This window comes from Cheilinus undulatus, linkage group 17, assembly GCF_018320785.1.
Source record: "Cheilinus undulatus linkage group 17, ASM1832078v1, whole genome shotgun sequence".
Taxonomy (NCBI): domain Eukaryota; kingdom Metazoa; phylum Chordata; class Actinopteri; order Labriformes; family Labridae; genus Cheilinus; species Cheilinus undulatus.
In genome coordinates this window covers 39,221,343-39,233,398 of record NC_054881.1, presented here as the reverse complement: position 1 = coordinate 39,233,398, position 12,056 = coordinate 39,221,343, and the positions used below count along the sequence as shown (strand labels likewise).

The 12,056-nt window shown below is 41.3% G+C and overlaps 1 protein-coding gene across 1 annotated transcript; it reads left to right on the top strand.

Annotated features, from left to right (window-relative positions):
* Positions 1 to 4,235: 4,235 nt before the first annotated feature.
* On the top strand, positions 4,236 to 11,624 carry LOC121524822 (alpha-N-acetylgalactosaminide alpha-2,6-sialyltransferase 6-like). Its single transcript, XM_041810334.1, has 5 exons — positions 4,236 to 4,292; positions 5,436 to 5,660; positions 9,497 to 9,909; positions 10,978 to 11,085; positions 11,331 to 11,624. Exons 1-5 carry the CDS (start codon positions 4,236 to 4,238, stop codon positions 11,515 to 11,517), a joined length of 990 nt encoding a protein of 329 aa, XP_041666268.1. The 3' UTR covers positions 11,518 to 11,624.
* The last annotated feature ends 432 nt before the right edge of the window (positions 11,625 to 12,056 follow it).

Here is a 12,056-nt window from a genome sequence, read left to right as displayed (position 1 = left end):
GGCACAACAGCCCAGCGCAGCAGGGGATTTGCTTTTCCACTACAACCGAGCTACCCGTTTAAGGGTGGGTCTAGAGCTGATGACGCAGTGTTTTGAGCCCCCCTCAATCTCTCTGCACTTCCTGGTCTGAATGACTTTACATCATCATGTTAAAGCAAAAATTAAACTTTAGATAGACAGCGCTGCAAGCAGCTGTTTTCACATTCTCTCTCTCCCTGTACCGTAGTATGAGCACAAAAATCTGGAGTTTTGGTCTTGGGTCATAAATATTTAAGTCATACAGTGAATGCTGACATTAGACCACCACTGTAACAGAGTTACAGATAGCTGGAGCAGAGGCAGGGGTAAAATGAATCTCCCCTGTATCCCTGTGGGATTGAAAATTTATCATGGAGGGGGGTTATCAGTAGCATAAGGGGTAAATCCCCCCAGCTTAGTATGGCCAAACTGGTGATGGAAATGCAAATCAGCCCGGCTTGGTTTGGCTCAGCACGGCCAAAAGCCATAGTGGAAAAGCCCCATACTAGCACCAGTTTGCTGGACTTCTGTTGACCTGGCTCAGTCACTTTAAAAGGGGTGAATATTTGTGCTCTCACTTATTTTACAAGCCAAATTATATTGACCATGACTGATTTATAAAATCAATAAGGGGATAAAACATCCAAGAGGTGAAATTTTTTTTATAGGCGCTGTCATCCATATTTAATTTAGTTTACTCTTTTTTCCTGTGGTAACAAATAAGCCCTGGTTATTTCTGCGGGAGCCCTGCCATATCTATTATCCTGAGATAAAAATGCTGATTTTTCCTGCAAAAAAAATGATTACAGATCTGAATTTAGAAATCTGAATTGAACCTTTATCACAGGAAAATCAGCACTGTATGGATGCATGCCCTTTTTTATTATTAATTATCATTACTCATGATATTCTCTTTATTTAACAGTTAACTAGGAAGGACCATGCATAACAATCACATTATTGACAACCTAAATTTTATCACTTTCATGTAAAAACTGTTCATTTAGGGCATTTATACCAACTGGAAGTAATACAAGAGACTGAATCTTAAACTACAGCCTTCAAACTGTCCAAAAAGGTTGTTGAAATCTTTCCAAACTAAACCTAACAAGCTTCATGGAGGCTAGGTTACTTAAAAGACTGTTCATTTATACATATTGTATATCTTATCCTTATATAGCAGTTATCCTCCATATAGCCCTAAAGAATACTGCCAGCCCCAAACTAACCCACTATTAATATTGACTCTGTGCCTGAGAATTAACTGCTAGTATGTAAAGAGATGTATGGATGCATGCAGCATGTATTCTAACAGGAAGATAAATGCATCCTCATTAGGAGACCTGTAAAGGCCTTAACTCTTCTAATAAATGTGCCATTTCTCTGGACAGGCATGTGTGTGATCTCAAAGCTCAGAAATCTGATGGCGGTGTTTATTCCAGGAAGTTCAGTGCCATTTGTTTGTCCACATTGTGCTGGTAATAAAACAGTTTTTCATGAAACATTCTGTACCATCTTAAAAATATATGATATGCTCTGGATGAACACGATGCAGCCACTTCAAGCCTGTGGATTTATTTTAATGTGAACAGTTTGTTGAGCAATCAAACACAGACGTAGAGAAATAAAAAACACAAGAGAATACGAAACCATTGCTTTGAATTCATCTGCTGATGTGTGACATGTTAGAGGAAAAACAAAGAAATTCATTATTATTCTGTTGTATTATTGGAGCTTTTTGCAAAAGCAGCAGTGATTTTCAGTCTCAGACCTGCCATTGACACCAAAATGGCCTCCTGCAGAGAGAAAAAAATAAGTTAGAACATTTATAATTATAAACAAAAGATTTGACATTTGTCTTATGGAAACAATGTCTGTAGGTGAGCTTAATCAGTCATACTATCTTGAATTGTCCCTCACCTCTGTGCGAATGGTCCTGCTGCCCTGACCTGGGCATGTGTTGAGGTAAAGGTCAAATAAAACACTGGGGTCAGTCACATCCAGGTTCTGGTCAGAATCTACGCTGGCCTCCAATCCCTGAAGACCTCCAAAAACGACCAGAAGGTGCCTAAAGGTGAAAAGATCAGGTTTGGGAACTCATTTAAAGGTTAAAAAGTAAAAGTGACTGCAGAAATATTCACCCCCTTTAAAGTGATTCAGCAGAGGTCCAGCCAACTGGTGTTAGTAGTCTCACTATTAGTGAAATGAGGATCACCTGAGTGCTGTGAATGTGTCTCAAGTGACTGTAGTATAAAGACACCTGTGTCTGGAAGGTCCAGTCACTTGTTAATCAGTAGTCCTGGCTACCATTACACCATGACGGCAAAAAAACACTCCAACAAACTCAGCTAAAAGGTTACTGGAAAGCAGAAGATGGGGATGGATACAAAAACATTCCAAGGCTCTGACCATCCCTCAGAGGTCAGGTAAATTCAACATCAAGAAATGAAGGAATATGTTACATGTGTAAATCTGCCTAGATCAGACCGTCTTCACAAACTGAGTGAGCGTGCAAGAAAGAGACTAGTGAGAGAGGCCACCAAGACACCTATGACTACTCTGAAGGAGTTCCAAGCTTCAGCTTCATAGATGGGAGAGACTCTGCAGACAACAACTGTTGGCCGGGTTCTTCACCAGTCAGAGCTTTATGGGAGAGTGGCAAAGAGGAAGACACTGTTGAAGAAAACTCAGATTCAATCTGGACTGGAGTTCACCAAAAGACATGTGGGAGACTTCATGGTCAAGAGGGAGAAAGTTCTTTGGTCTGATGAAACCACAAAAACACCATCCCCACTGTTAAGAAAATTGGTGGCAGCATCATGCTGTGGGGATGCTTCTCTGCAGTTGGCCCTGTTTAGAGACAACAGGGTGAATGTTCTGGAGGGGCAGAGTCAAAGCCCAGACCTCAATCCAAAACAGAATTTCTGGCTGAGGCTGAGGAGGGGGCTGTGAAAAGCTGATGGTGCTATGATTCCCCGTTTTCGCGAGACTGTGTGTGACCCATCATGGCGGCATCTTATTTCCCATAATGCGTGTGCACCAAATTGTAAGTTGGCCTAGGGCACTAAAATGGCTAGAAACAGCCCTGCCTTCCCGGCCGGCTGCCAGGAAGTAGTGCTAATTGAAAAATAACCATAATCAGCATAAACCTGCTGTGTTGGTTATTCCGGTTTTGTCTCCTTGTTAAGCTCTCTATTAATGCACCATAGAAGCACACTACGTGAGAAGCAGTCACCTTACACTACCCCATCCAATACTACAGGAAGCTCTCCGGAGTAAAACTTGAACTGCGGGGCAGTGAGGGGGGCTCCTCTCTCTCTCTCTGAGCATCACGAGGATGATACATATGATCAAGGTAATACCTATACAGCATTAATCAAACATAATCTTATCTGAGCGTCACACATTAGTAAATTAACCCCAAAGATATCTAGTTACAGAGATCGGTGCCGTCCGTTTAATCAGTAAGATCTCTGCTCTAAATGCATCCTCTCCTGTTGAACTTCAACTCCTGCCATTGTTCAGTTTGTGAATGTATGAAGAAACTCCGTCAAGTTACCGAGCTGGTTCTGAATTAATAAACATCAAACAGGAGTTCAGACCAGGAAAATTCATTTGAAAATGTCCAGCCAAACTGGAATCAGCACCACTCTGGTTTAGTTACTACACTGTTACACAAAACTGTTTAAAGAGAGCAGAATTTTAAAGATTAAGCTCGGAATGTGACGGTACGGAAAAATTTCAGTTCGGTACGTACTTCGGCTCTGAATTCACGGTTCGGTACATTTTTGGTACCATAATAAAAGCTAATAAATAACAGATTTTTTTCTTAGATTAAATTATATCAAAATAAATAGGCTGAATAAATTACATTTAAATTATTAATAATGCTACAATCTCTTTCCAAAAGGTGTTCAATGAATAAAAATATTAATAAATAAATACATTTTTGAATGACTAGGTTATTTTAATTGATACTTTGACATATTTACACCCATTCTTTAAACTTCCCAGTCAACTTGAACGCATCATCATACACCGTCAGTTAGCTTGCTAGGTTTGCTATCCTGCTGATTTCAGCACTGGATTACTTTTTTAACCACTGGGACCTACTAGGGAGTTCAGGAGAACTTTTCACAGCCCATCTTGGCGGATAAAGAGGTTAGAGCCGTTTGAAATCTGAGGATAACTTTACCTATGAAGCAGCTGCAGATATGATGGAGTCCCCTCTACACGTCTGTTCCATACAGAGAGGCCCGTACCGAATCGGTACGGTACGAATACACGTACCTTTACACCCTCAGATTAAGCCACATAATTTTGTTCTTGAAGTACACAAGATTGATGCATTAACCTTTTAAATATACAAAATTTCAGTTATTTGTTTTAAAATGATTAAAATATTTACAGCACAAACCGAAGCAGGAGGTGGAATAACCGTTAATTATCTGTAATCAGGGAAAGGAGTTCAATTAATCGGGATTTTGATTTTTGCCATTAGCGTCCAGCCCTACCAAGAAGCATCCCCACAACATGATGCTGCCACCAATGGCTCCACAGTGGGGATGGTGGGTTTGTGGTGATGTGCTAGACAGATTTACACATGTGGCTTCTGTTCCTTCCATTTCCTGATGATGGATTTATCTGAACTGTTGATTTAGGTCAGTCACTTTAAAGGGGGTGAATATTCATGCAGTCACTTATTTTACATGACATATTTTTGTCAAAAATGCCAAAATATATTGACAATGATTGATTTATTTAACCATTAAAGTGTAAAACATCCAAGGGGGTGAATACATTTTAAAAGGCACTGTAAATAAATAAACCAATAAGTAAAGATCATAGATTGGAAAAAATCTTATTGAATCTTGGTAAAAATGTATGCAGAGAATTTAAAAGCTATATTAAAGTCACTCTTTGATACTCTACCATGGATTAAACATTATGAGGCACCCTTCAAATGAAAAAAATGTAAGAAAATTATCTGTGGCATGCCTTCCCAGTGGAACAAGTCCTCCTGGATTTTGAAGTAAAGCAATAGTAATCCAGGGTGACCTTTAAATGAAGAAAACATGTTTTAGAGTAATCTAATGTTGACCTACGAGTGGAGAGAGTGTCACACAGTGTCATGTTAACTCCTTCAAATGATTTGAAACATTTGGTAGTGTGAAAAATACAACTGGTGCCCTTTTATAAATGTTTTATCTTTTGAATATTCATAATATGCTTGAGGTCTTTACACAAAAAAGTCTGATGATTTTAGCTCTGATGGCTTTCACTTTTATTTTAGCAGCTAATAAATCTAACTGAAAGGCAGAGCTGCAGAAAAATCATTCAACAGTTACCTCAGAAAAGTCTTGTGTAGTAGAACTGTATTAATGTTTCTATTTACATTTAATTTCTCTTTGTTACAGGGACAGCAGAGCCACAGGATTGTCATCTTGATGGGCCTCTTCGTCCTGGTGACCTTCCTCATCCTGTATGGCTCCAACAGTTTAAGCAAGAAAGCTGTAAGCAAGGAAACTGTAAGCAAGGAAGCCTACACTCCCTTCCATGTGGCCACAAATCACACTCTGGTGACAACAGATCTGAAAAAGTGGGCTGGCAGAGAAGGATATGTTCCAGTCAGTGGAAACAAGGTAGCTAACTGGGAGAACACAAGCATGGGAATGTCATTACTGGAGGGAGATGACGCGTGTCAGTCAGGAAGGACTCATTTCAGTCTAGTTCACTTTGAATGTGGTTTAATATGTGGCTGCAAAAGTAAAAACATCTTTCATTCTAAGCTGGTAAAACCCTCATGCTCAAAATAGATGCAGTACCTTTAAAGTAACTGGAATTCACTGGATTTCCCACATAAAAATACACCAAAAAGAGAGTGATTTCCCATGGGACACTGAATGTACACATACTGTAGTCAGTGAAAGGCTGCTGCATATGTAAGATAACATCAAGACAAACAGGAGGGGGACATATCTGAGGTGCTTCCTCACATTTTTTTCTAGGTGAGCCTGATGACACCTTCCTCTACTTGATCTGTGCGTTCTTTGTGCTTGTTCCCTGTTTGCATTGAATATACACATCATAGCATGGTATAACCCAGAATTAGATTATCAAAAGAATGCAAAAACTCTGTAACACTGCAAAAACCGCCAAGCTCCAGTGTTAGTCTTTGATCAATCCTTTATTTTAGCGGGAACTGTATCTCTTTCTCCAGGAATTCCTCATGGCAGCAACACAGGTTAAGACAGAACAAATACAAGCTTAGGTAGACTGGGCTGCGATGTTGACTGGTGGATTGGCAGTGCAGTCTGTTGTACCGAACCTTTGTGGCGAAGAGGAAGCTGAGCCGAAGGCAAAGCTCTGAATTTACCAGTCGATCTTCATTCTAACCTTGGGAAACGCCCTGGGTAATGACTAAGAGAATGAGAGCAAGTGTTTAAAATTAGATTCCTCAGGAGAGTGGCTAGGCTCAGCCTTAGAGATAGGGTGAGGAGCTCAGACATCTGGATGTAGCTCGAAGTAGAGCTGCTGCTCCTGTGCTTCAAAAGAAGCCAGTTGAAGTGGTTCAGGTATCTGATCAGGATGCCTCCTGGGTGCATCCAACTGGGTGGAGACCCCAGGTAGACCCAGGACTATCTGGGGGATTTTATTTTCATATCTGGCCTGGGAATCCCCCAGGAAGAGCTGGAAAATGTTGCTTTGGAGATTTGTGAGCTGACTTTCTTATTGGGGCTGAAAGATTTGCAAAAATAATCTAATTGCGACTTTTCCCCCCAATATTGCAACTGCAATTTAATATGTGATTATTATTAGGTTCCTCATTGTATGAATTTTTAAACAAATTCAGGCAATAAATCATTCAGTCAGGAACATACTCATACATTTAACCATTTTATTGCAAAATGGATCTACAGTTTTACTTTGTGGGAAGGCTCTGCTCTAAAGACACTCCCTGGGTTAGTCAAGCAGCATGCTTTGACTTTACAGGGAGCACATGGCTAGAAACCCCCATATGGACAGTTACATTTCTGACAATGTGTGTTAAAAACAATGAAATGATTTAAGAAATAGTTAATTCCCAGTAGCATGAATGTGAATATGAGGGTGCAACAAGCTTTATTTGAAAGAAACACAAGATACTTGTGCCCTATAAAGAGGATCAGCGCTCAGTGAAGAAATCCCTGATCCATTACTATTTGCCTCTGCAAGTCAACCGTGCAGACCCATGGGTAGTAAGAAACCTGCATTTCACCGGGGTTGTCAAGTGGGAACCCTCCTTCGTCAGTGTTTCATCCAGTTAGTCCCACGACACCTCCAGAGGGCTGAACAGTGATCTCCAGCGTCCCAGAGCCCTCCATGCCGGCTCTCACCACCCACCATGCCAACACGCAGACATCATCTTACCACATGGCCCACACAGCCTCTACAGCATGCCACCTTCAACAGACCCAGGCTCCGTACATGCAATGCCAATACTACCTTCTTTAGCACCACTCATGATTACAGTGCAACAATTATTACCAATAACTAAGAGGAAAAAAGAGGGGAAAATGAGACAGATTAGGGAGAGTGAGACAGAGAGAGACAGAGAGAGAGAGAGAGCAAGCTTTGCAATAAGGTGGGGGAGGCAGAGCTAAAGGTGTAGTACCCTGTCATGGGTTAACACACACCCCCGGCCTGGCGTGGCGTGGCACCCTACCCCCCTACTCCCTCTTTTTCGTGAGGGAAGACAGAGTAGAGAGAAGATTAAACGAAACTAACGGATAGAGAAGTTATGGGGTTTCATCAACCCTCATTTGCCCCAGCTGGCATTACTCCTCCTCATCCAAATCCACTGGCTGGCCTGAGCTGCTTCATCTGACATTTCCTTGACTGTCTTTCGCAAATTCTGTCCCTGCACTACCAGCTCTCTAAGTAATGAAACAGCTGACCTTGCTACAAACCCTCTACATCCCAATTCTACTGGACGAGTCCGAGCTTTCCATCCTCGCTGTTCAGCTTCTGCTACCAAATCTGCGTATCTCAGCTTCTTCCTTTCATAGGCTTCCTCCACAGAATCCTCCCACAGAACCGTCAGCTCTTTAAAATAAACTACACGCTGACTGGCAGACCACAGCACTATGTCAGGCCTAAGATTGGTGCAAACCATTTCCTGTGGCACAACAAGTTTCCCTCCTAAATCTACCTGCATCTCCCAGTCCTTAGCGTCCTTTAACTGGCCTAACTGGTGCTTACCTAATAACCTACCTCCTTTAACCTTCTCTCCCTCTCCGACAAACTGGACCATCCTCGTTCCCTGATTCTGTCCTGCATTCACCTGTCACCTTCTGTTTTCAATTCCTGTTGCCAGACTCTTCAAAACCCTGCCATGCCTCCATGTATATCTACCTTGTGACAGACTGATCTTACGTCAAAATGTGCCTCAAGGTTGCTGTCTCGGAGCACAAAGGACACGAATGAATGAATGAATGTGAATATGAGGGTGCAACAAGCTTTAAGCTATAAAGGAGGAGGCTGGGGTGGAGGAGGTGAAGCTTTGCCAGCAGCAGCGTGGTGCATCGAAATTAATGCAAGCAGGGATTAGTGAGAAGTGTGTCAAATTTAAATGGACCACTGTGTTGAATTTTTGCATGATGTGCATAAAACTGCTGCTGCAAAAATGAATATATCAAACTGGTTTTAGACATATTTTAAGTTATAGAAATATTGCAACTTTTAAAGCTTTTCAAATAAAACTGTGATACATGCATGTGCAGTGTCTTCACTATCCAAAACAGCAGTATAATGTTTCTCACTGTTAGGAAAGATTTGATCTTGTTTTTCCAGCTAAGCATGAAATGACAGAGCCTGTTCTCGCCAGATACCCTAGTGTTAAAGCTGCTGAATATGGTCGTTGTCTACACTCTCCGATGCCGACAGTGCAGTATGAATGAGTTAACATCAGTCTAATGGTGGACTCATTTCACCCTGGCTTGTAGAACATGATTGTGTATACTAAATTTCATTGAAAGGTGGATGGTTGTTAGTAGTCAGGCAGATACAGACACCTTTAGAGACTTTTACTAACGTGTGTCTGATGTGAAGATTAGGGAAGACCTCTGCTGACAGAGTCTTATCTTACTAAAGATCCTTTCCTCTACATTACTGTTACATTATTTATACAAATCTCCTCCTGCTTCCTGCGTACCACCATGCAACCCGCTGTGAACTTTGTCAAGGGAAATATGCAAAATGTCTTGTTTACTGCTTGAGGTCACAAAGAGGCTTCTAGATGAAATCAGACCAGGCCTGGACTTGCTAATGTGGAGAACCAGGAGAATTCCTGGTGGGCTGGGCTGGTTTTAGGGCCGATGTACAGTGACAGTAAGTAGATCATTGAGTGGGGTTACAACTCCTTTTCTTTCTCTGCATCTCCCTCACTTCCTGCTCTTCCTGTCAGCCAATCAGGACACTTGTCATCTTTTCCTTCCAGAACATGTCCCTGCACTGCCATAACTGTGCACTGGTGACCAGCTCCAGCCACGTCCTGGGCACCAGAGCAGGAGAAGAGATCGACCATACCGAGTGCGTGATCCGAATGAATGATGCCCCCACCATGGGGTATGAGACTGACGTGGGGAGCCACACCACCCTGAGGGTGGTAGCCCACTCCAGTGTGTACGGGCTGGTCCACAGGCCTAAGGAGTTTCTGCATCGGATGGACAGCAAACCTACGATCATCTTCTGGGGACCCCCGAGCAAGATCAGCAAGGATTCAAAAGGAACCTTGTACAGATTGATCCAGAGAGTCAGCATGACCTACAGCAGCCTGTCTTGTTTCATTGTCACGCCCAGTAAGATGCGCAAATTTGACAATCTATTTCACAGGGAGACTGGACGAGACAGGTGAGTGATGAAGGAAATGTGTCACAATCTAAAACCCTGGTTACAAAAAAGTTGGGGTGCTGTGTAAAATGTAAATAATAACAGGATGCAGTGATTTATATTTTTCACAACAGAACATAAACACCATATCAGATGTTGAGACTGAGATTTTTTATCATTCATTGAAAATATTAGCTCATTTTTAGTTTGATGGCAGCAACACATCTCAGAAAGTAGGGACAGGGCCAAGTTTACCATTGTGTAGCATCCCCTTTTCTTTGAACAACTGTCTGTAAACATCTGTGAGTGAGGAGACCAGCTTAGGGAGAGGAATGTTAAAGCCTGGAGGAGCAGCAACCACATCTGTGGTTTCCAAAAAGAATTTCGAATTTTGGTTCAACTGACCACCAAACAGTTTTTCTTTTGCCTCAGATTGTGGTTGGTCCCATGGACATCAGCAATATCATGGTCTATTTTAATTTGCTGTGATAGCAATATCTTTTTTCCATGAATATTCATCACTCCTATCAAAGCAAGAATATTTTTGTATTATTTATATGCTGCATAATATAGTTTTCTTCAAAATATAAATCCCTTTTCTTGAGACAATGAAAATGGGTTAAAAGTGGCAGAAATGAGATTTAAAAAATGAGCAGAAAGTGATAAAAATAGGTTCAAAGAGGCAAAAACTAGCACAACAATTAGTGAAATGTGGTTAAAATTGGCAAAAATGGGCACAAAAAAATGGTCCTTTTATACCCAGTCATGTTGACCTGTTGCAATGAATCTAATTAGCTGCCTACTTTTCTAGCCTTTTGTTGCCCCATCCCTACTTTTCTGAGATGTGTTGCTGCCATCAAATTCAAAATAAGCTAATATTTTTCATGAAATTGTAGAATGTCTCAGTTTCAGTGTCTGATATTTTATGTTCTATTGTGAATTAAATGAGTTTATGAGATGTGCATGTCATTAAATACATTTTGCAAAACACCTCAACTTTTTTGGAATTGTGCTTGTATATCGAACCAGTTCCATAGTGGGTGTTAGTTTCTTTTACTAACTCTGCTCTCTGTTTCTGTTTATCCACAGGCAGAAATCCCACTCGTGGTTGAGCACAGGCTGGTTCACCATGGTAATAGCCATTGAGATCTGTGATAATATCAAAGTTTACGGGATGGTCCCACCCAATCACTGCATGTGAGTATACGCATGGCTTTGTGGAGTCATGTATGATTTAATTTCATACATAACACCCTTTCTAGTTTTATTTGGCAGTCCTGTATTGGCAACTGTAAATTATAGAATATATAAGAAATGGACTTAGCCTCTGTGCCTGAATCTCTTCTGGTTTCTGATAAATGAGGGTCTTTAAAACATAGCGAGCCCCAGAGTTTCTAGTTTGTCAGGTCACAGCTAAATTAATTAAACCCTTTCCTTTCTAGAAAAAAATCTGGATCCAAAAAGATGCCCTACCATTACTACAAGCCCCGGGGACCTGATGAATGTTTAACGTACCTGCAGAATGAGAGCGGCCGAAGAGGGAGCCACCACCGCTTCATCACAGAGAAACAAGTGTTTGCACGCTGGGCCAAGCAGTACAACATCACCTTCACTCATCCCAAGTGGTGAAGAGACTTCTGAAAGAGAGCTCTCTGAATGCTTTGAGCTGGATTTCACTGTTCCTTCCTTTTGAGTCGGATTCAAAGAGACAAATGATGAATGACGGCTTTCTTCAGGACACCGGGGGAATGAAAGAGCCTTCATGAGAGCTATTATTGGACCAAAGGACTGAGGAGATGTATGGGAGTGTTTTCATTGACAGAGGAGCGCAGAGTTCTGAGGGGTTTCTGAGCAACACGATTCCACGAGGACTAAAATGTTTTTGTGAATAGAAGAGGAATCAATGAAGAGATTTTTATATATATTTTTAAAACTTTTGTTATTATGCATTGAAAATGCACTAAAGTTTGTCATGTTTGGGAGGATGGTTACAGGCATTAGTCATGACAAACAGACCTATGGAAGCCCAGAGTGGACTTGCATCCATGCATTTAACAACTCTCCATTATGCCATGATAAAAGGCAATTTGTGGTTGTTTTCTCAAGAATGTCAGCTTTCCCTCAGAATGAACAACTCTAAAATACTCACTGTAATCGAGGAAAATGCC